The following is a 25129-nucleotide window of genomic DNA, read 5'->3' as shown; positions in this document are numbered from 1 at the left end:
AGCTCTAGGAAGGGTTCTGGTCGTCCCAAACGTCTTCCATTCAAGGATTATGGAGGCCACTGTGCTCTTATGAACCTTGAGTGCTGCAGAAATTTTTTTTGTAATCTTGGCCAGATCTGTGCCTTGCCACAATTGTGTCTGAGCTTTTCAGGCAGTTCCTTTGACCTCATGATTCTCATTTGCTCTGACATGCACTGTAAGCTGTAGGGTCTTATATAGACAGGTGTGTGGCTTTCCTAATCAAGTCCAATCAGTATAATCAAACACAGCTGGACTCAAATGAAGGTGTAGAACCATCTCATCAAAAGAAAGGGACAGCACCTGAGTAAAATAGGAGTGTTACAGCAAAGGGTCTGAATACATAGGACCATGTAATATTTCAGTTTTTCTTTTTTAACCACTTCGCGCCCGCGCTATAGCCGAAAGATGGCTGCAGCACGGAGGCTAACTGCCGGGTGGCCGTCCCTGGACGTCCTGCTGTTTACTTCCGCAATGCACGCTCCCGCGGGTGCGCATCGGGGAAGTTCTGTGCTGGCCGTGTCCCTTGGACACAGCCAGTCACAGATCGCTGAAAACGGCCAATCATAGCGCCCGTTTTCAGCGCGATTGGCAGTGCCAATGAGAGATGATCTCATATGTAAACACATGAGATCATCTCTCATTGCCGGCTCTCCCTCCTCACACAGAGACTGCGTGTGAGGAGGGAGAGCGACATGTGCTTCTGGACCGTGCCAACACTATTATATCAGTCCCATCTGTCAGTGCCACCTGCCATCGGTGCCACCTGCCAGTGCCACGTGCCATCTGTTATCAGTGTCACATGTCATCAGTGCCACGTAAGAGTGCCAGCTATCAGTGTCACTTGTCATCAGTGCCTTCTGTCATCGCCAACAATGGCTAGAAGATTATATTCAGCTGAGGAGGCGTACAATATTCTTGCGGGCGACGAGAGCAAAGGGGAGCTCTCCGCTTCGGATTCCTCCTCATTTTCAGATTCTGATTCTGACGGGGACTACGAGCCTGTCCTAACCAGTGGTACACTGACAGCCTCAGAGGAGGAGGATGAGAGTCCGCCCACCAGAAAAAGGCGTACTGGTGAGGAGGCAGTGCCATCCACCAGCACCGCAGTGCCATCCACCAGCACCGCAGTACCTCAGCAAAGGCCACGTACCAGTGGGGTGTCACCTCAGTCCCAAAAGGGTTCGGTCCCATGCCAGCCTTCCCTATTCCCTTCAAAAACCCCTTGTGGCTGCCTCCTAATTCAGGAGAAGCTAACGTTCCCCCTTTCACTGCTCAGCCAGGAGTCCACAGAAAATTTTTCCCCGATAGACTTTTTCCATTTAATTTTTACTGAGGACATGCTTGTATCAATTGTGGCCCAGTGCAACCTATATGCCCAACAATTTATAGCAAGTAACCCAACGTCCTATTATGCCCGTCCCTACGAGTGGAGAGCCCTAACAGTGGAGGAGTTTAAAATTTTTTTGGGCCTCACATTCTGTATGGGACTAAACAGAAAAAATGAATTCCGTTCGCATTGGTCTACCCTCCCCATCTACCACATGCCCAGGACCAGATATCTCATGATTATGAGATTCCTACACTATAACGACAATACCCAGTGTCCTCCCCGAAATCACCCAAATTTTGACAAGCTTTTTAAAATTCGGCCCCTAATAAATTATTTTTCTGAAATCTTCCCCCAGTTGTTTACCCCAGACCAACATGTGTGGATGAGTCCCTTATCAAATTTTTTGGCAGGCTGGGCTTAAAACAATTTAGACCCACCAAAAGGGCCCGCTATGGGGTGAAGATGTACAAATGAATCGTGCTACAGGGTATACCTATGCCTTCATGGTATACGAAGGGAAGGACACCCAGCTACATCCCCCTAATTGCCCAGAATACATTGGATCGAGTGGGAAAGTAGTTTGGGAACTCATAAACCCACTCCTGGAGAAAGGCTACCATCTGTATGTGGACAATTTTTATTCTAGTTTGCCCCGTTCCGAAACCTGCACAGAAAGAAGACTCCAACATGCGGCACCGTAAGGACGAACTGGAAGGGCTTTCCTCAAAGCCTCGTCAACAAGAAGTTAAGAAGAGGGGAGGCGGCGAGCTTATGGAATGAGGACATTCTGGCTGTGAAGTGGAGGGACAGAAGGGACGTCTACATGCTTTCTTCGATCCACAATACATTTGTTGAGATCACCAGGAGGAATGGCCCAATCCAAAAGCCAACATGTATCCATGAATACAACATGTATATGGGGGGTGTCGACTTCAACGACCAGATGCTTGAACCCTACCTTTCCACTAGAAGAACATACCAGTGGTATAAAAAAAAGTTTTGATTTATTTATTTAATTTGGCCATATACAACACCTATGTAATCTATCGCAACTCCACTGACAGACCCAAACCCTTCCTTGGCTACCAGGAGGAAATCACCACTGCCCTTATATACCCAAACGGCCCACCAGAAAACATTGGATCCGATGTAAATTAGCAGACTCTCTGAACGCCACTTTCCCGATAAAATCCCTCCCAGACCAACAGGCCAAAAACGTCAGAAAAAATGCTGGGTGTGCTCCAAACGAGGAGTAAGAAGAGACTTTGTCCCCAATGTCCTTCCCAACCAGGCCTCTGCATAGTTGACTGTTTCCGCCGTTACCATACTTCACTAAATTGTTAGTGAAGTATGGTAAACATAACCCTCACTTCCTGCCATTTACCTTCACACCCCTTATGCTACTCTGCTTGCTCTGTAACTGACCCTGGCTTGTTATTCGACCACGCTTCTGCCTACCGATTCTGTTTATACCTCTGCCTGATCTGGAACTGACCCTGGACTGTTTGACCATGCCTCTTGGACTGATCTTGCACCCTGCCAGTGGACTAGTGGGATTCAGAACACAGGGATCTCACATATGTGAGGGGCTCCAGAATGTTTTTTTCTGGATGAAGAAAACAATTTCATTTGTTTTCTCATTCCTAGTCAGAGATTTGGGTGGGAGAAGCCTCTAACCCTGTCCTCATTCTGTCCTGAACGAGGCCCTACTTCTGCCTGCTGCCTGTAGGACCTATGCCATCATGCATCTGCCTGTCGCATGAACTGACCACATCACATGGACCTGCCTACTACCAGGACCAATATATTGGCACTGCTGACAATCTCTGCCTGTACTGACCCTAGACTGTATATGGACAGTATACCTGCCTGCTGCCTATACTGACTATGGACAGTATTCCTGCCTGTTGCCTGGAAAATTGCGTTCGCTTTTGCTGACCAAGTCCCTGCCTGCTGCCTGGACCAGTGCTATCCTCCTGCGTACAACTGCGCTACTACAACCACAGGTAATCTTTTGTTTACTCTTTGCTCAGCATAATGTATTTTGGGGTGTAATTCTTGGTATGTGAAAGCTATGTGTCCCTAGAACACCTGATGGTGTTCCTTGCATGTTGGGCCTCTGTATGTGGCCAGGCTGTGTAAAAGTCTCACACATGTGGTATCGCTGTACTCATGAGTAGCAGAATGAATTTTGGGGTGTCATTTTTGCTATGTACATGCTATGTGTTGGAAATATCTTATAAATGCACAACTTTGCGTTAAAAAAAAAAAAAAAAAAAAAAAAAGCGGTTTCATTTTTTTCCCACATTTTCCAAAAACTTCTGGAAAAAAAAAAAAATAACCGTTCAAAAGACTCCTTATGCCTCAGATTATACATTGGGGTGTTAGCTTTCCAAAATGGGGTCACTTTGTGGGCGTTTCCATTGTCCTGGTGCTCCAGGGCCTTCAAAAGTGTAACAGGTGGTTGAGAAATGAGATGTGTAATTTATGCTCCTAGAATGCCTGATGGTGCCATTTCAATATTGGGCCTCTGTATGTGGCCAGGCTGTGTAAAAGTCTCACACATTTGGTAATTGCCATACTCGAGAGGAGTAGGAGAATGTATTTTGGGGCGTCATTTGTGGTATACACATACCATGTGAGAGAAATAACCTATTACAATGACAATTTTGTGGGAAAAAAAAAAATATTCATTTTGCAAAGAATTGTGGGAAAAAAGTGACATTAAAAACCTCACAATGCATCTTACTAAATACCTTAGAATGTCTACTTTCAAAAAAGGGGTCATTTGGGGGGTATTTGTACTTTCCTGGCTTGTTCGGGTCGTACGAAATGAGATAGGCACCAGTACATCAGGTGTGATTAATTTTTTATGATTTGCACCACAGCTTGTAGACTCTCTAACTTTCACACAGACCAAATAATATCCACTAATTTGGGTTATTTTTACCAAAGATATGTAGCAGCCAAAATTTCTGAAGAAAAATTAATTTACAAAATTTTATCACATAAACTAAGAAAAATGCGTTTTTTTTTCAAAATTTTCAGTCTTTTTTCATTTATAGCGCAAAAAATAAACCCAGAGGTGATCAAATACCACCAAAAGAAACTATTTGTATGAAAAAAAGGACAAAAAATTCATTTGGGTACAGGATTACATGACTGAGTAATTGTCATTCAAAGTGTGACAACGCTGAAAGCTGAAAATTGGTCTGGGCAGGAGGGGGGTTTAAGTGCCCAGTTGTCAAGTGGTTAATAAATCTGCAAAAATGTCAACAATTCTGTGTTTTTCTGTCAATATGGGGTGCTGTGTGTACATTAATGAGGAAAAAAAAAAATGAACTTAAATGATTTTAGCAAATGGCTGCAATATAACAGAGTGAAAAATTTAAGGGGGTCTGAATACTTTCCGTCCCTACTGTATATACACTAATATATATACATACACACATATTATATATATATATACACACACACACACATAACAAAGGGAAAAACCGAAGGGAAAACACTACAGCACAACCCCCTGCCAAGACCCATAGCCCGCCCGGAGGACCCCCAGGCCAGGTAAGTGCACAGCACCCCCTATGCCCAGCCACGCAGCACCCCCTTTGGATGGGGAGGAGGGAAAGAGGCAGGGAGAGAGAGACCCCTTAATCAACCCTCCAGGGAATGCCCAGCTGCTCCATCCTGCCTAAACAGGTGGAACCATACTTACTCCTCCTGCAGGGACTGCTGGATGCACTCCACGGACAGACCCATCTCCCGCATAGTACGGAGTGGCTGTCGGCCATGGTAACACTGACTTGGACAGCAGTAGCCCGGTCATATGTGTGCCCCGGAGCATATAGCTTACCGGCTGCCCCGGACCAGAATGTGGCCTGTCGAGGCCGACCCAGCGCGGAGCTAAAGTCTGCACGCACTCGATGGCCAGGCTGGGGAGACTACCAGGATCTATGTTATCCAGCCTGTCACCCAGCCCAGCTGTTGATTGTAGATCACAGGAAGAAAAAAAAAATTTTTTTCAAAGACCACTGGTCCCCACAGGGAGCCAGGTCCTTCTAGACTAGGCAGAAAAAAAACTGAGCTGCTGGGAGCAGAGTGAGGGGTTACAGCCAGTAGGACCGCCCCCTGGGCAGTACTGTGCTAGTTTTTTGTATGTTCTGCCTAGTCCCCTCCTAAAGGTGGCAATATAACCCTAAGGTCAAGATTAAAGTGCCGTATCCGTCAATTAACGAAAGAGAAAATTCTCTCCTCCAGCCACGTAAGGTATGGTCGCAGTATGAAGTGTGAGTGCAGTTATTGGGCGAACAACCGAACAAGGAGTGGACAGCTGAGTTAAGCAGGCTGATCCGGGCAGAGATGCGGTTGGATGAGAGCTACAGGGCCCTCCGCTGGTATGTAGCCAAAGTGTGCCTGTGGACAGCTGAAAGCCCAACGGAAGGCTTTGACTATGGCAGCCTGGGACTGTTGTACTGGAGGCTGCCCAGGGACCCAGACTTTGGGATCTGGAGTGGCGTTTGGAGGAAATCTTGGATTACAGAGCCCGAAGACTGTCTCGGAAATGCTCTGGGCACAAGATGATATGGAGTTTTTAGCCGTTCAGGAATGGGAGCTGGAGATAACGATAGCGTCAGCAATGGGACAGAGTAAGTGTGTGCTTTGTCCAGCTATGGAAGCAGAGCTCTTATGGCAGATGCAGTAAGTGTTGACTGACCTTGACTTACCTGTTTCTGCACAGGACAAGCTTGGATGGAGGAAGGTATTGTCCCGAGTGTATATCTTTGTACCTGTGTCTGAATAAAGTCTTATGTTTTTTACCACCCTACACTGATGTCTCGACAAGTGACTTTAAATCGACTTGATTTAAATCATAGTTTTTAAAGGGCAACTGTCAGCTCTGACCCACTGTTGACTCACCAACCGTCCCATTTACTTTAATAGGAGGGCTGGTGATGCGGCAGTGACACAACAAGGTGAGGGACATGGCGGCAGCAGGTAAGTGGATGCCCGCAAACAGGCGTATCTGAAATGGCAGGTGCTCTTTAAATGTAAGGACTAGTTCTTGCTAATAGTTAGAATCTTAATATTTGCAAACATGAAGGATTTCCATTTAGAATAAGCTGTCAGGTTAGTAAAACAGCGATATCAGAACCAATGTAATTATACAGTTTGTAGCGTACATAGATATGGAAAACGATGGGATAAAGGAATATTCCTGAACTCTGTTTTATCTCATGGTTACTGTGAAATTGTGTGAATTCATCAATATAGTGCATGTTATCGTAGCTTGCATTCATTGAATGAGTTTACCAAAAATGGAAATATTGCAGCATATACAGCCTCATGCTACATAACTAAGCTCAATTTCATGTTGAATAAACTAAATTAATAAAGTATCTTAAATATTAAACTATTTTAGATCGCTTTTGGAGTAAAAATCTTTTTATTAAAATAAATGTCATAAAAATAAATATAATATAATATAATATAATATATAATATAATATATAATATAATATATAATATATAATATAATATATAATATATAATATATAATATAATATATAATATATAATATAATATATAATATATAATATAATATATAATATAATATATATATATATATATATTTTTTTTTTTATCCACCCTGCTTTTTAGCAGCTTTCATGTGTTAATTCTGGACAAAGGAGGGAGGAATTCCCAACAGATGATTGTTCGATTGCGCAATGAATCTTACATTTGGTAAGGTATATAGAGTGATTGATGCACAACAGAGTCAGTACTGGTATAGTAAAGGGATAGACCTTAATAAAAGCAACTTTTTTTGAATTATAATTTGTGGTACTTAACAGCTTCAGCCCAGGAAGATTTTACCCCCTTCCTGACCAGAGCACTTTTTGCGATTCGGCACTGCGTCGCTTTAACTGAAAAGAGTGCGGTCGTGCGACGTTGCACTCAAACAAAATTGACGTGTTTTTTTTCCCCCACAAATAGAGCTTTCTTTTGGTGGTATTTGATCGCCAATTTTTATTTTTTGCACTATAAACAAAAAAAGCGACAATTTTTGAAAAAAGAGCAATTTAACTTTTTGCTATAATAAATATCCCCAAAAACATATTAAAAAAAAAACTATTTTTTTTCCTCAGTTTAGGCCGATATGTATTGTTCTACATTTTTTTTTTTTTTTTCAAAAAATATCGCAATAAGCATATATTGATTGGTTTGCACAAAAAAGTTATAGCGTCTACAAAATAGGGGATAGTTTTATGGCATTTTTATCTTTTTTTTTTCTTTACTACCAGCAATCTGCGATTTTTATTGGGACTGCGACATTATGGGGTACACATCGGACAATTTTGACACATTTTTGGGACCATTGGCATTTATACAGCGATCAGTGCTATAAAAATGCATTGATTACTGTAAAAATGTCACTGGCAGAAAAAGGGTTAACACTAGGGGCGTTCAAGGGGTTGTGTTCCCTAGTGTGTTCTAACTGAAGGGGGGAGCGGGATGTGTATGGGAAGAGATAGATCACTGTTCATACTCCGTTTACACACAGATCCCGGTTCTCTGCGTGTCAGCGGCGATCGCGGAAGCCCGGCGGTGATCGTAACCACCGGGCACTCGCATCGCCTCGGGGGGGCACGCTCCTAGTAGCCACAGGGTGAAGGTTACACAACATAGTTTCGCCCAGCTGTGCCATTCTGCCGCAGTACAACTGCGGCGGCTGGTCGGCATATGGTTAAGTTATTACATGTGCTTATATTTCCTTTTTGGAAACTACTGAGACCCATTTGGAGGAAGGGGAGGAAGAATTGTTCCGAAGCGGAGAGAGAGATAGAGGGAAAGCTGCATTGGAGGTTTTATGGAAGGTCTTGTTTGAGAAATAAGAGGGTAAAATTATATACAGTGTATCCGGGAAGTATTCATTGCGCTTCACTTTTTTTACATTTTTATGTTACAGCTTTATTCCAAAATGGATTAAATGCTTTTTCCTCCAAATTCTACAAATTCAAAATTCTACAAAGACCCCATAATGACAACATGAAAGAAGTTTGTTTTTTGAAATCTTTGCAAATTAAAAATAAAAAAACGGGAATAAAAAAAAAAATGACATGTACATAAGTTGTCACAGCCTTTGCTCAATACTTTGAAGCACTTTGGCACCAATTACAGCCAAGTCAAGTCTTTTTTTTTTTTAGTATGATGCTACAAGCTTGGCACACATTTTTGGCCAGTTTCTCCCATTCTTCTTTGCAGGACCTCTCAAGCTCCATCAGGTTGGATGGGGAGCGTCGGTGCACAACCATTTTCAGATATCTCCAGAGAGGTTCAATCGGGTTCAAGTCTGGGCTCTGGCTGGACCACTCAAGGACGTTCAGAGTTGTCCCGTAGCCACTTCTTTGTTATCTTAGCTGTGTGCTTAGGGTTGTTGTCCTGTTGGAAGATGAACCTTTGCCCCAGTCTGAGGTCCAGAGTGCTCTGAAGCAGGTTTTCATCAAGGATGTCCGTCTCTGTACATTGCTGCATTTATCTTTCTCTCAATCCCGACTAGTCCCCCAGTTCCCCACAGCATGATGCTGCCACCACCATGCTTTACTGTAGGGATGGTAATGGCCAGGTGATGAGCGATGCCCGACTTCCTCCAGACATGATGCTTGCCATTCAGGCCAAAGAGTTCAATCTGTTTCATCAAACCAGACAATTTTGTTTCACATGGTCAGAGTCCTTCAAGTGCCTTTTGGCAAACTCCAGGGCTGTCACGTGCTTTTTATTGAGGAGTAGCTTCCGTCTGGCCACTCTACCATACAGGCCTGATGGTGGAGTGCTGCAGAGATGGTTGCTCTTCTGGAAGTTTCTCCTCTCTCCACAGAGAAACGGTGGAGCTTTGTCAGAGTGACCATCATTTACTTCGGTCACCTCTCTGACTAAGGCCCTTCTCACCCAATCGCTCAGTCTGCCTGGGCAGCCTGCTCTAGCATGAGTCCTGGTGGTTATAAACTTCTTCCATTTGCGGATGATGGAGGCCACTGTGCTCATAGCTACGGATTTTCTGTACCCTCTCTCAGATCTGTACCTCAATACAATCCTGTCTTGGAAGTCTACAGACAATTCCTTGGACTTCATGGCTTGGTGTGTGCTCTGACATGCACTGTTAACTGTGGGACCTTATATAGACAGGTGTGTGCCTTTCCAAATCATGTCCAATCAACTGAATTTACCACAGGTGGACTCCAATCAAGTTATAGAAACATCTCAAGGATGATCAGTGAAAACAGGATGCGCCTGAGCTCAATTTTGAGTGCCATGGCAAAGGCTGTGAATACTTATGTATATGTGATTTTGTGTTTTTTTTTTTTTAATACATTTGCAAAGATATCAAAAACAAACTTCTTTCATGTTGTCATATGGGTTATTGCTTGTAGAATTTTGAGAAAAATAATGACTTTCATAAATTTTGTAATAAGGCTGTAATATAACAAAATGGGGAAAAAAGTTGAAGCGCTGTGGAGTACTTTTTGGATGCACTGTATACAAGAACACATCTTGTGATCCAGTGGCGTTTTTATATGATTTTGATGTAAGCACATTAATACATCCATTGGTTTAGACATAAATACCAAAACAGTGCTGCACTGCCAATCATAAGTGTGCAAATAATAAAATGAATACTGAACTTATTTCACCTACAAAAAATGTGCAAAATTACAATGTGCAAAATAGGATGTAACATTACACCTCCACCAAATTTGTGCTAGTACCGATCACATAAATAGAACGGTGCTGCGCTGACATAATTGAATATAAATAAAAAACGTGAAAATCCAAAAGTGTTGAAAAAAAAGGCCTCACTTCCTTCCAAATTAAAGACTTCAACAAATAATGCACAACAAATTCAAAGTGCTGGTGCTTTTCTCCACCTCGATATCCTAGCTGCTCACCTTAAAATCTGATTCCTGTTTTACCAGCAGGTCAGATAAAGTAGATCCCCTCTGGGGGTAATCAATGAATCGGCCCGGAGCTCCTAATCCTTCCGTTTCACCCTCTCTCTTTTTACTGGCTTAACCAGTCTCAGGCCTCCCTCAAGTGACTCTGGAACAACATAGGATTAATAAAAAAAAAAAAAAACACACAGATCTAGTGCTCTGTTTGCCAAAGGTTTATATGTCCAAGTAGGAAAAAAAGTTTATTTTTTAAATATTGATTTGTGTAAATATATGCATTTGAGTATTTTTATATATATTATATATAACACACACACTTGCGTGATGGAGTCACCAGCTAATTTTTATTTAGACAAATTTGGGAAGATTTGGTGTATTTACTGAATGCCCCAGTTAGTATTAGTGCACTTTTGCCACTTCCTGTTCCTATTTGAGACACGGGGTTGTGTTTAATGCAACTGGCTCTGTAAAAGGAGCTGGATAGAAAGGGAGGAGTCGCTGCACATTACGAGGGGACAGCAGTGTATATAAACAGCAGTGAGACACCCTGTCTCCACCCCTTACTGATGAAGTCACACCCATTTGACGTAATGAGCATAGGGGGAGGAGTCGCAGTGGTGACTTTATCCCGCGAGTATCGTGTCGTTCACTGCATCCTTAGCCTGCACTGCTGAAGTGCTTTTTTGCGAGTATATCGTATGTTGTTCCTACTTGGACAAATAAACCTTTGGCAAACAGAGTGCACTAGATCTGGACCTGAAGGAGGTCTGAGACTGCTTAAGCCAGTAAAGAGAGAGGGTGAAACGGAAGGATTAGGAGCTCCACGCCAGGCCGATTCATAGATTACCCCCAGAGGGGGATCTGCTTTATCTGACCTGCTGGTAAAACAGGGGTCAGATTTTAAGGTGAGCGGCTAGGTAATCTAGACGGAGGAGAGCACCAGCACTTTCAATTTGTTGTGACTATTTGGTGAAGTCTTTAATTTGGAAGGAACTGAAGCCTTTTTCAACACTTTGGACTTTCACGTTTATCATTTATATGCAATTGAATCGATATAATTGTATGCGTCATTAGCGCAGCACCGTTCTATTTTCATGTGATCAGTACTAGCAGCAATTTGGTGGAGGTATAATGTTGCATCCTATTTTGCACTGAAATTGTATTTTTGCACATTGTATTTTGCACATTTTTTTATAGGTGAAATAAGTTCAGTATTCAATTTATTATTTGCACTTATATGATTGGCAGCGCAGCACTTTTGGTATTTATGCAATTACCAGGTGGGGGGGGGGGGGGGATGTGCAAATTTGCACATTTGTCATTTTGCACTTTTTTTTTTACAGGCTTATCAAGATTTGTTGTCACCAATTTTAATTTTTGCGCTGATAGAAACTCAACACAATATGGTATTTTTCTTTATGAGATTCACCTTCTTGAGCATAACACTACAAGGGATTCATAACCAGAGAGGACGGTTTTGAAGTTTTTGGTCTACATTGGACTTGAAAAGATTGTGAACTTTTGAAAAGACATTTATATAGATTTGGTTATTGAGGACTTAATAGGAGCTGATTTTATGTTTACTGTATTTCCCCACTCGTGGGGCTCACTCAGCTGCTGTCAATTAAATGGAATATATTGGGGTAGTCCCTAGTGCGCCAAATTGTATATAATGGTTTCATTTATAGAAGCTGTTGGGTAGGCCGGAGAAAGATTTTCACTAACAGAATAGGAATCAGCACAAGGGACACATCCTACTAAGTTATGTCCCTTGTGCTGATTTTTCTGTTTGTGATTTTAAATTCACCTAGGCTTTAAAAGGTAAAATCTTTAAAGGGTAACTCCACCAACATGGGGGGGGGGGGGGAAGGGGGACTAAATAACAAAAGGCCTGATTGATAATTACAAAAATCACCACCACACAGATTCACTTTGCACATGGACACAGCTATTTCTTCAGAACAAAGAGGTAGGAATCTACAACAAAGTTTGTTAAAATCCCTGCAATGTACATGGATTACCCAGAGGGGAGAGGGGGATTGCTCTCAACAAAAGAGGAGTTGCTCTTTAAAGAAAAACTCCGATCAGAAGTTAGAAATGATCGTCAAGTCCCCAAGCGACCTTGTGCACATAGCATTTGTTCCTGTTAAAATTGGTGCTGCGATTTGGAAATAAACACACTATTTTCCATCAGTGCTGACTGTAGCTCCACCCCAGGCAGAAACCCAAATTATAGATTATATCTATGAGGGAGGTGCAGGCAACACAGAAGCCACAGCCCCCTCTCAATTCTGAAGACCTCCTTGATATGCTACCTTGTGCATCTCCTGCTTGATTTGTACAAATAAAAGCTTGAGCCCACAACCTCCCACAGCCCGGTCTCTGTTCTGCATTCAGGCTATCAAGACAAAAAGCTGGTACACACAGGTTAAATATAGACCGGTTAAACAGAAACTGGCACGACTGGCTTATGTCCAATGGGCATGCTGGAAAAACAGCACCTGATCAAAGTTTTCTGGCTGGCGGCTTAGCCCACTGGGTTGAACGAAAAAAAAAATTAACCTAGTGTGTACCTAGTGTAAGCCTGCAATCTTCTGCAGCAGCCATCTTGTTCAGAGGAAGATCTGCAGAGAAAGGCAATTCTAAGTGCAGTATGTCAGCAATTTTATTAAAAGGCATCGATAAAAACTTACAGTATAACAGAGCAAACAGGCTCATCAAGGTATGAGTTCCTCCTGAGATGGTCTTCCCAGTCACTGTGCAGACCAGCAGCTGCAGGAACAGAGTCTGGAGGAGCAAGATAGCTGCCGCACTTCCTAAAGCCAGCATGGAAGACGGGGGGGGGACAGGCGAAAGTGACGTCAGCAAGGGGGAGGCAAAGAGTTTGAGCATGGACCTCTGGAGAGCCCGTTTATTCCCTAATCCTGAGGGCTCATTCACAAGTCCAGCAGGCACTGCTGCTCCCCTGAAAGTTTATTAGAAGTTTAAAATCGGGTGTAAGGAGGCGACACTGTGCCCGGTGGTCTTTAACTTCTCCCATGTAGATCTCCACCTCTTTAAAAGGCTGCCTACCCTGGAGAATAAAATGGCGGTCGTTGCAATTTATGTGGCACGGTTTTTAACGCAGCAGTTTTTCAAATAAACGTATAAAAAAAATATATAATAATAATAATAATAAATATATATATATATATATATATATATATATATATATATATATATATATATATATATATATATATATATATATATATATAAAACGTCATGCTTTAAAATCGCGCACTCTCGTGGAATGATGCCAATCTACGGTACTTTAACCACTTCCAATACAGGGCACTTATACACCTTCCTGCCCAGACCAATTTTCAGCGCTGTCGCATTTTGAATGACAATTGCGCAGTCATGCTACACTGTACCCCAACTAAATTTTTATCATTTATACCCACAAATAGAGCTTTCTTTTGGTTGCATTTGATCACCTCTGGGATTTTTATTTTCTGCTAAACAAATAAAATGAAGACTGAAAATTTTGAAAAAAAATAAAAAATATGCTTTGGTGGTTAGAAAACTTTGTAAATAAGCTTTCTCCTCCACTGATGGGCACTGATGGGGGCACGGATGGACGGCACGGATGTACAGTAATTGATGGTACGGATGGAGGCCAATCAGTGCCAAACAATGCCTGCCAATCAGTGATGCCCATTGTGGGCACTGATAGGCATCCCTGGTGGTCCAGTTTGGGCATCCTCTGGGGGGGTGAGGGGAGCAGCCGATCAACGGTTCTTCCTGTTTACATTGTGATCAGCCACACCACTCACCGCGATACGCGCCCCCACAGGCACGTGGTGGCTGTTATCCTGCTGGACGTCATATTAGGATATTGAAAGTACTTTGCCGCCGTCATTTTGCTATACGGCAGGCAGCAAGTAGTTAAAATCTCCATAGGCAGTGCTTTAAAAATGTATACAGGTTACCAGTTTAATTGCAAAGGAAGTGTGTAATAAAATTATACTTGCCCTTATCCTAAAAAATGATTAAATTATGTTGAAGGTGCTGCTGCTGTTTAAGATAGCCTGGATACTATAGCCAATGATAATGTGGGAAAAATAAGCGCGCTACCCAATTAATACGAACAAATTACACATATACAGTGTCGACGTATATAGTGTCAAAAAAGGGGTATGAACAGTCCAAGTGCTCAGAAACAAAAAAAATTAAAATTGATATTGGAAAAAAAAAAAAAAAAAAAAAAAAAAAAAAAAAAAAAAAAAAAAAGCATTCACTCAATGTGTTTGTCAAATAAAATCACAGTCGCTTAACAGAGCAGTTAGATCTCAGGTTATAGAGATCAGATGTGCTCATGCAAATGGATTAAGCACAGAAAATCCTCTCCTCAAGATCTGCACACCAGACCTCCTCAATGGGACCGGGCTGTAAAGGTAAGGGATTTCTCTTGGATATGGACCATCTGTCTCTGGATATTCTCAAATAACTGGATTAATGGAAGGAAAAGGCTTTCCTTAGACGTCACCACGTATCAGCCTGTTTCGCAAGATCCGCGGCTGTGTTACCATTGAGATATTCACCTTTTTCTGAATGCGAGTGCTACATATTTTTAAATAAATTTTCGTATGAAGTACTACACTATGAAGCCTTTTCCTTCCATTAATCCAATTATTTGAGCATATACGGAGACAGATGGTCCATATTCAAGAGAGATCCCCTACCTTTCCAGCCCGATCCCATAGAAGAGGTCCAGTGTGCAGATGATCTTGAGGAGAGGATTTTCCACCCTTAATCCATTTGTATGAGCGCATCTGATCTCCATAACCTGAGATACTGCTCTGGTAAGTGGCTGTGATTTTATTTAAACACATTTAGCAAACACTTTTTTTCAATATCAATTTTACATTTTTTTTTGTTTGTTTCTGAGCACTTGTTGGACTGTTCATCCACCTTTTGACACTATTTACCGTATTTATCGGCGTATAACACGCACTTTTTTCCCCTTAAAATCAGGGGAAAATCGCGGGTGCGTGTTATACGCCGATCTCCTGCGATCCTGACCTGTCAGAAATAAAAAAAATCGCTAACCGCGATTTGAAAATGGCACCGCCGGTGCCGAAATACACAGTGCCGGTCCTCGGCTCTTCTCGGCGGCTTTCAGTTTCACTCGAGCGCCGCCCGAACCTAGCCGAGTATACTCGGCTAGTTTCGGATAGCTCCGCTCACCGTCCGAGTGGAACCGAAAGTAAACGAGAGCCGCCGAGAAGAGCCGAGGACCGGCTGTGTATTTCGGCGCCGGCGGCGCCATTTTCAAATCGCGGTTGGCGATTTTGAAGCTCACAGGCTTCAGCAAGGCTGGACTGGGGCAAGGCTGGACTGGACACTGGGGAAGGCTGCACTGACATGGCTGCACTGACATGGCTGGACTGGGGCAAGGCTGGACTGGGGCAAGGCTGGACTGGGGCAAGGCTGGACTGGGGCAAGGCTGGACTGGGGCAAGGCTGGACTGGGGCAAGGCTGGACTGGGGCAAGGCTGGACTGGGGCAAGGCTGGACTGGGGCAAGGCTGCACTGAGAAGGCTGCAATGATGGGCATTTAAATGTAAGTTTTTTTTCCTTAAAATTCCCTCCTAAATTGAGGTGCGTGTTATATGCCGGTGCGTGTTATACGCCGATAAATACGGTATATACATGGGCACTGTCAATGTGTGATTTGTTTGTATTCATTAATTGGGTAGTGCGCTTATATTTTCCCCAATTACAAAGGAAGCCTAGTGCTAGAATTATTGCTCTTGCTTAGACATTCGCGGCGATAATGCACGAGTGGTGCAAACACCGTTTACATATGTGGGCGTTCACTACTACGCATGGGGACGAGGGCGCTTTAAAGCAGAACTCTTTCCTCCCCAAAACAGATGCATTGCACATGCAAGTGAATCACAACCCCACTCATTTTATCTGCATCCTACCTTATTTAGCTGTAAAAAGCAAGTTTGTGTGCCTGTCACTCCTTCTCCTTGCTGAATTTCAAAGTTCTGACCTTGTTTACTTTCTTTACCAGTCCTGATACTACATGTCCCATCATGCTTTGAGCCTCTATAGTTTCAGGGCAGGCTATGGGAGTCACTTGTAGCAGTTCTGGGAGTTGATGTGGGTGGGTCAGAATGCAGATCACTCTTCAGTCTGCAAAACAGATGTAAATGTGTCATTCCTGTCTTGCAGCATGCCAAAGAATGATGGCTTACTGCAAGTCTACAGAGGAGGGGTTATGGGAGGTCATTATGAAGCAGTTTTCTTTATATGTAAATAAATCCGATGAGAGAGCAGGGCCGGATCCGAGGAGTTCACACTGGTCGGCATATTTAACTGGGAAGGACTGACGTCTAATTGTGATTCATTCAATCCTGACCAGCAGCAGCACAGCCAGCTACCATAACAGGCTGTGTATGAAGGGGTTTCCTTTTCAATAATACTGGTATCTGTGAGGATGTACTTGGGAGGTTTGGAATCTGCCTGTAGGTGTGACTGGGTGAGACTGAATGCTAAATAGGATGTATCCCATCCCACTCACCATCAGAGCTATGAAGGAAATTACATTTGAAGACTCTGAAAGACTACAGAAGGGTGTGTTCTAGGCTAGAGATTGAGCATTAAATGGCTGGAAGACTCTCAGTCTACATCCAAACTATACAGATTGTCACATGGTATAAAGCCTCAGCTAAACCCAGAATATCAGAGGATCTGCAGACAACAGAAAAACATGGTACAGAGGTATGATCTATGCTGGGACTGATCATTCCATTCAGTTCTAGTGAAAAAAAAGTTGGAGCCAAGCTTTAAAAAACATTTTTACTTTTAATTTATAACATTTTTTGCAATTTTTACACTGCCCCTTTAAAAGATTTTTTGATCACTTTCATTGCCATCACAAGGAATTAAAACGTCCCTTGACCGGTCATGTTTATGGAGAGATCTGGGACCTGAAAGACCCCAAATCCCTCTACCCTCAACCACTTCCCGACCGCCGCACGACTATATACGTCCTAAGTTTGAACGGGGATATCGTTGTTATGGCAGGAGGCGGGAGAGGGCCCCCCCCCCGCGATCCGGTGCCCTCCGCCGCTTACCGGAGCCATCGGTAGCGGCGGAGGCGATCGCGTCCTTCTGCCTGGTGTGTCTGGAGACAAGTGAGGCCAAGATGGCGCTCACTCGTCTCCATGATACTGCTGGGCGGAAGCGACGTCAAAACGTCACTTCCGTCCACGCCTCTTAAAAGGCATATTTTTTCAAATGTCATTTTTCTAAATGACTTTTTTTTTTTTATTGCATTTTAGTGTAAATATGAGATCTGAGGTCTTTTTGACCCCAGATCTCATATTTAAGAGGTCCTGCCATGCTTTTTTCTATTACAAGGGATGTTTACATTCCTTGTAATAGGAATAAAAGTGACACAATTTTTTTTTTTTTTTTTTTTTTAAACAGTGTAAAAATAAATAAAATATTTTAAAATAAATAATAAAAAAAAAAATTTTTTAAAACCCCCCTGTCCCGACGGGCTCACGCGCAGAAGCGAACGCATACGCGAGTAGCGCCCGCATATGAAAACGGTGGTCAAACCACACATGTGAGGTATCACAGCGATCGGTAGAGCGAGAGCAATAATTCTAGGCCTAGACCTCCTCTGTAGCGCAAAATATGCAACCTGTAGAATTTTTTAAACGTCGCCTATGGAGATTTTTGAGGGTAAAAGTTTGACGCCATTCCACGAGCGGGCGCAATTTTCAAGCATGACATGTTGGGTATCAATTTACTTGGCGTAACATTATATTTCACAATAAGACCGCTTATAAGACCGCTGCGCAAATACGGTGCAAAAAAAAGTATTGCAATGACCGCCATTGTATTCTCTAGGGTGTTAGAAGAAAAACCATATATAATGTTTGGGGGTTCTAAGTAATTTTCTAGCAGAAAAACCTGTTTTAAACATGTAAACACCTAAAATCCAAAACGAGGCTGGTCCTTAAGTGGTTAAAAGTAAAAGATCAAAAAGAAAATACCAGAGTTATGGCATCTAGCTGCAGCCATAACCCCGGTATTGAAAGTCAAATTACGTATTTTTCCTATTAGGCGGTCCGCAAGTAAATAGGCTTACGCGGCAACTGTGGATGTAGTCCCTGCTCTATTACTCTAAGTATTATTCTCCTTAATGATCTTTACACTTTCTGCTCTTTTGGGCAGTGTGCCACCTCTACCTCCTGCCTTCCTACATTCTAGATTCTTTGGTCATTAACACCTGTGATTCCTCTCTAGGTCTGTGAACTAAAACTTTGAGAAATATTGGAGGTTGCAAATATGGACTTCCTTCTGAAAAAGCTAGCTCCTTGACGTTATGTTTACCTTCTGTTTTTTTAGGTCACAGCACCAAACACATTAACTATGTGTAATGATGTGCAGCCCATGTCCTGTTGGCTGCTGCTTATTCTAAAAATCCTCCCTTGATGCTGCCCGATATTGCCCTGAGTGGCCATCTTCCAGTGAAAATCAGCCACCGATAGGGTAAAGAGTTGTCCTGCTCACCCTCTCCGTTCTTCAGAGAACTTATATTACTATTCTTCCCCAAGGGCACTGCGTTATGGGAATAAGTGGGGGAGATCTTGTCATTCATCAGCTCCGGGGGGGGCTGTAAGCAAGCAGTAAAACTGCACAGTAGCAGCAGTTGCTGCCAATCCAGACAGCACCAACATTTCTGTAAAATTGCGGCACTGATGCACTAAATCCAAACAGAAATGGTCCATTACCTTGTCCTACCTCAAATGGTCACTTAACTCAGGACCCTGCATTCAGAATATCTGGTCTCCCACAGTACACAGAACATGGAAATTTAATTGTTTTAGTAAATATAAACTGCTAAACGCCTTTTCTCACTAGCGGTATATAGCAGTCTTGTTACATCTATCAGTGTCTGGCTGAGCAGTTGTTAAAGCTTGTAGGAGGGGTTTTCATTTTGCTCTGACTGTCCTACTATGAGGCTGCATGCCCCCCCGACTTTATCTTGACAGTGCCGACTGGCTCTGTGCTGATCAAATGAATCAACCCCCCCCCAAAAAAATTCTGGCAATACACACCAAACTGAGCATGTGCAGAGTGCCCTCAAGGCTCCGTTCTATCAGCAGATGAAATGGGGACAGTAAAAGGGGAGGATCAGAGGAGAAGAATCTAACAGTCTTTTAACACAATGCAGAGGATTAACCCCTTAGGTTCCACAGTGAACATGCATGCTTTACTGCATAGACATACCGATTTTAACTGTTGTGGGTTTAGTAACACTTTAAGTACTAAGGAATACTCCTAACTGTGCTATATGCCCTATACTGCATCAGGGTTACACTTTTCAAACTCTGCTGTTCTCTGCTCTACATCCTTAGTGGGATGTGCCCAAGATTATACTCAAGCACATTTTTCTAGAAATAGGTTTAGATTTTCACCAGAGCTGTATAATTTTGATAACGTCAAAATAAAGTACAAAAGTCTTAAAACTATCTAAGAGCTGCAAATGCAGAATGTCTTAAATAGGAAGAAAAAAAAAAACTATATGGACAATAGCTTACCTCTAGCTGGTGTCTGCAGAGGCTGTGTAGATGTTATTGATGAAGTAGAGACTAAAGGGTTTTGCAAAACCTTCTGTTCCAATGGCTTCAGGGAAACAGGTGTACTTTCTATGCTACTGTAAGACTTTGTTTCTTGAATACCCGGGGTAGGTTGAGGATACGGTTTGCCTTCCTCTTCATTTTGAGGCTTTGAAGGATTGAAACTGAAACCAAACAATGTACTGGCTCCAGAAGAATTCCCAAAAGTAAAAGCCTTCTTCTCTGTACTGAAGATATTCTTCACTACTTCAGAACCAAATACAAACTTGGGTGGGGACACCACATTTTTTGGTGTTTTGTCTGAAGAGTTTACTGTATCAGATTTTGCTTCAGAAGCAGGTGTTACAGTTGGCAGATCAGTTTTCTCCTTTGTGGTTTCTTCCAAAATGGCTACAGCAGCCTTTCCACATGGTGAAGCCTTTGGTGTTGTGACACGAGTAGAAAAGGGAGGAAGCATGCCATCATTTGACTGTGCAATCTTGGCTTCTTCAAAGATTTCCTTAAACAAGTCTGCAACCTCCTGATGTTTAAAACGTACAGCAAATAATTCTACGTTCCCTTCACCTTCAGAAAAGTCATGTGCAGTCCATACCCATGCTCTCTCAGCCCCTTTCATTGGTTCCAGATGCATGTCGGGTATAACACGGTGGTTGGCGCACAATTTTAACACCTGATCTCTTCTCATTACTATTCGTGCTGCTTTGCTGTCATAGCTCTGTAAAATCTTTAGGTCACCAATACCCCGCTCTTTCCACTGATTAATACCCTTATCAAATCTGTAAAGCTTAGCTCTATGGCAGAAAAGTGTCTGCTCATTTTCTTCTCCACTGGTGATTTCAATAAGATCCGGTAAAGGTACAACAGGCTCAAAATACTGGCCATCACGTTCCTCCTCTTGTGTCACATCAGATTCCTCATCAGTACCTACAGAAGTTCTGCTTTGGTTTAATTTGGTTGGTGACTTTGCAGGACTCGGTGCAGGCTGAAAGCTGAAGTTAAAGCCTAGAGTAAATTCTCCAAATCTGAAGAGATTACTTTTATCTGGACTATTCTTTAAAGGAGATGCATATATGGAGTCATCTAATTTGCCTTCAAGAGAACCTGGCCGCATATCATAAGTATCCCACTCATAGGTAGGTTCTGTGGATTCAGAGGTTTTCTTTATTAGACTCTCAGAAGTGCTAAGAGTTGCATCCCCTTCAGCGTTTTTACTGTTGTCTGTTAAAAAGGTTTTCAGATCTTTAAGGCCAGTTTTCATTTCTTCTGCTTTCTTGATTAAGTGTGCAGTTCTTCCTGTATCTACCAGTTTATGGGGGGTCTGTAGAGGTATATCCAACAACAGGCGTTGGCACTCTTCAAATTTATTTTTAAATTCCTCAGCTTGTTCAGGCATTTTAAACTTTGCTGCCAACTGCTCTAATTTTGGATCCACATCAGAAAAGTCATTTGCCATCCATATCCAGGCACGGTCTGAACCAGACAATGGTTTCAGGTGCATGGTGGTTGTAATCCAGTGATTTGCACATACTTTCAGCACTTGTTCTCGTCTCATAAGAATTCGAAGCTTCCCATTTACCTCATTTTTAAGAATCTTTAATGTGCCAACTCCACGCTCTTTCCACTGGCTGCTGTCTGTATCAAACCGATATAATTTTACTCTCTGGCAATAAAGCGTTTTTTCATCTTCTTCTCCGGTCACAAGATCTACTTTATCAGGAAGCTGCACAACTGGCTCAAAATGGATGTCATCCCGATCCTCTGTCTTGTAAAGCTCTTCTGCAACCTCTTGCTCAGCAGAAGCGTTTGCTTGGTCAAATTTATCACTTTTAGATACAAACAATTTTTCACCTGCACCAGAAAATCCTTTAAAATTAGGATCTTTTTTACCAAAACCAAACCCTTCTGAAGATTTGGCTAGATCAGCAAAAGAGAAGCCATCAGTGTTTGCAAAAATCTCCCCACTTTGTTTTTGCTTGTTTTCTTCACACTGCAACCCGATTTCAATTGATGGAATGTCTTTATCACCACCCAAAGCAGCCTTCAATAGGGGAGCCGTTTCTTTAACTTGTTCTGCTTTATTTGGCTCAGCGGTACCAAATTTAAAAGAAGAGCTGAAAGGCATTGTAAAGCTGAATCCCTCTTTGGAAGCTTTACCATCTTCACTTGCACTTGGTGCTTTAAAACCGGAGGATGATTTATCATCTGTCGTACCAAACTTAAAACCTTTACCAGTGAAATTGCATTTAAATCCAGTGGAAGGTGGCCCAAATGACTCAGGAGGACTTGCTTTGTATCCCAATGCAAAGGCTGGCTTTGCCTCAGTTGCTGCAGTGTCACTTTTTGCATTTGGGTTAGCAGCCTGGCAGGCAACACATGTGGCTGCTGAAGCTTCATTTCTGACCAAGCAGACTATACAATCCCACTGCCCCTCCTTTCGTGAAAACATGGATCCCAAGCTTCCATTTTGACTCTTGCTGAAAGTGAAACCAGAATTCTGAGACGGAACACCTGCTGTGTTACTTGTTGGTTGCTGTGCTTGAGGACTTTGACATGACACACACTTTAAAACATTGGCTTCATTCCTAACCAAACAAATACTACAGTCCCATTGTCCTTCCTTCTTAGCAAACAAACTCCCAAAATCTTTTTGTGAACTACTTTCAGGAGCAACAAACTTGAAAGATGATGCACATGTTGCTGCAATCTGTGCACTGGTTGGATTTGGAGTTTGGCATGCGACACAAATTGTTGCAGAAGGCTCATTCCGCACCAAGCATATGTCACAATCCCACTGTCCTGCTTTCTTTACAAAGGCAGAGCCAAATGAAGTGCTCTGTGAAGCTGCAGTGTTCATAAAACCGGTGATGCTTTTAGGGGTAGGCAACCCACTACTGCTCTGGTTTGAAGGGTTACAGTGAACGCACTGTTTGTTTGCAGTGTCATTGAAAGTAGAACACTTACTGCAGATCCACTGTTCTTTGCTCTTTACAGGCTGCTCAGCAGAGAGGGGTTTGTTTGTTAAAGTATCTTTACTAAATGTGAAAGCAGAAGCTGACATGCTTAAAGAACACTTTCCAGGGTTGGCGGTGTTTGCATCTTGTGCTGAAGAACCGAACTGTGATCCAAAGGAAAAACTTTGTGCAGCTGCAACACCTACCTTTATAGATTCTTTGTCAGGTTTAGGTTTCGTAACATCAGCACTGTCATCTGTACTTTGCAGTGATTTTTGGGCTGCTTCAAACTTTGCTTTGAAACGTGCAGCTTCTTCAGCAGTCTTAAAGCGAATTGCAAGTTGCTCCGATTTGGGCATTTCATCGGCATAATCATATGCATGCCAGACATAAGATTTGTCAGATGCGGCAAGTGGTTTAAGTTTCATATCTGGTGTTATTAAATGGTTTGCACAAATCTTCAGGACCTGCTCTCTTCTCATAAGCAAGCGTATCTTACCAGACACACGATGTCTTAAGATCTTAACATTTCCTACCCCTCTTTCCTTCCATTCTTTAGTGTCTGTGTCAAAGCGGAAAAGTTTTGCTCTATTGCAGAACATTTCCTCTTCATCCTCCTCACCTGTCTTCACTTGAATCTTCTCTGGTAATGGCACTACAGGTTCAAAATGTGGCCCATCCTCTTCAGCTACATACTCACTTCCAACATCAGAGTCATGACTTTTGTTGTGTTCTTTTGTTGGAGGCACAAAAGTTGCCTTAGCAGAACTTTGGAAGCTAAATATATTATCAGCTTGACCAAATGCTGTGCTATTTTTATCTTGTATCTGATTTGATCGCTCTGGGAGGTTATTCAAAAAATTCTTCTCACCAAATCTAAACATGTTTCTTGAATCAGTGTCAAATGTCGCAGGCTTTATTCCCTGATCATTAATGGGTTTATCAGATGTTAAGAGCCGCAGCAAACACTCACTACCAGCATTTGCTGGTGTTCCACTTTGATTAGAAGAAAATGTAAAGTCCCCATCATTTGATTTGAAGTTCGAATTAAATTTAAAGGTAGGAGTTGACTGTAAGGGTGCAGTAAATGGAGAAGGTTTTGGTCCTTCGCTTTGTATAGGTTGAACAAAACTGTTCTTTACAAATTCTGCTTTAGCTGGTTGAGTTCCCAGAGCAGCCTTTGTGAAATACCCTGGCTCAGGAAGCGTGGGATTTGCAGTGTTTTGAGGTAAATTGTAATTGTAGAACTCATCAGTTTGAGGGGACAAAATATTTGTTGCAGGTGATTCAAAGCGAAGTGCATGTCCACACATGGCAGGGTTTTGAACTGGTGGAGTATGCATAGCGTACATGTGCTGCTGAGCTGCCATTCTGTTCCCTGGATACACAGAAGTCTGTGGGAACAAGCAACATAATGAGATATGAATTCTTTTATGCAAAATGTTATTCATAAATCTTTAAAACTAGAGCCCAACTAAACCCCCGAGTTAAACTGAAATTGAGTAACCAAGTTCAAAGTACAACAGTATATATATATATATATTTCTTTTTTTTTTTTTTTTTAATTTCCCACCATAGAAAACACTTTCTGGAGAGCCCATTGAGGGGATGCAGGAAGTCGACTGGCAGAAAAAAAAAAAAAACACCACCTGTGAACCAGCTCAAAATGCCCTACCCTTCTACTGCTAGAATACATCAGATTTTTGCCAGTTTCGTAGGAGGATGGACATTTTTTATTTACAGCTCTACTGTGTTAAAGAATAACTAGCCCCTTACTACTAGCAAGCCTTGGTTTTGTAGCAAAGCAGTACCAACAGCATGATCATAAAACACAAAGGGGTGGGACCAGTGTCCCTTAATGGGGTTCAAGAGAAGGATTTTATGCAGATCACAAAATCCTATTTTCTTTTTTGTTTATGGAGGGACAAGACTCACCTTTGGGATGTCCAAAAGCAGTCCAACATGTTCATGAAAAACAGCAAACCAGGGACCTGCTTTAAAAGTTGCCTAAATAAATTTACAACCAAAAGCTGCAATCTTATGATGCCACAACATCTACCTAAAAAAGCTTGGGGGATATGGAAACAGAAGCCCAGGTGAAGGCCTTACAAACCTGGAAACATTGCAAAAAATAAATAAATAAAAAGGTATTTTACTATTCTTGTGGAGTGCGCCAAGACAGGACAGTGTGGAATATGATCCTCAAGACCAAGACCATATGCTTG

General features: G+C 42.3%; 1 protein-coding gene across 1 annotated transcript in view; it reads right to left on the bottom strand.

Annotated features, from left to right (window-relative positions):
• The window catches only part of LOC141127921 (E3 SUMO-protein ligase RanBP2-like), a 157501-nt gene that overhangs the window by 66064 nt on the left and 66308 nt on the right, over positions 1-25129 (bottom strand). The window contains exon 20 of the mRNA XM_073614806.1: positions 19915-24298. Coding sequence (XP_073470907.1) covers positions 19915-24298 — 4384 coding nt within the window. The remainder of the gene's footprint in view (positions 1-19914; positions 24299-25129) is intronic.

The sequence above is a fragment of the Aquarana catesbeiana genome, linkage group LG02 (genome assembly GCF_042186555.1).
Source record: "Aquarana catesbeiana isolate 2022-GZ linkage group LG02, ASM4218655v1, whole genome shotgun sequence".
In the NCBI taxonomy this organism is placed as follows: Eukaryota; Metazoa; Chordata; class Amphibia; order Anura; family Ranidae; genus Aquarana; species Aquarana catesbeiana.
This window is presented reverse-complemented; position numbering and strand designations above follow the sequence as displayed.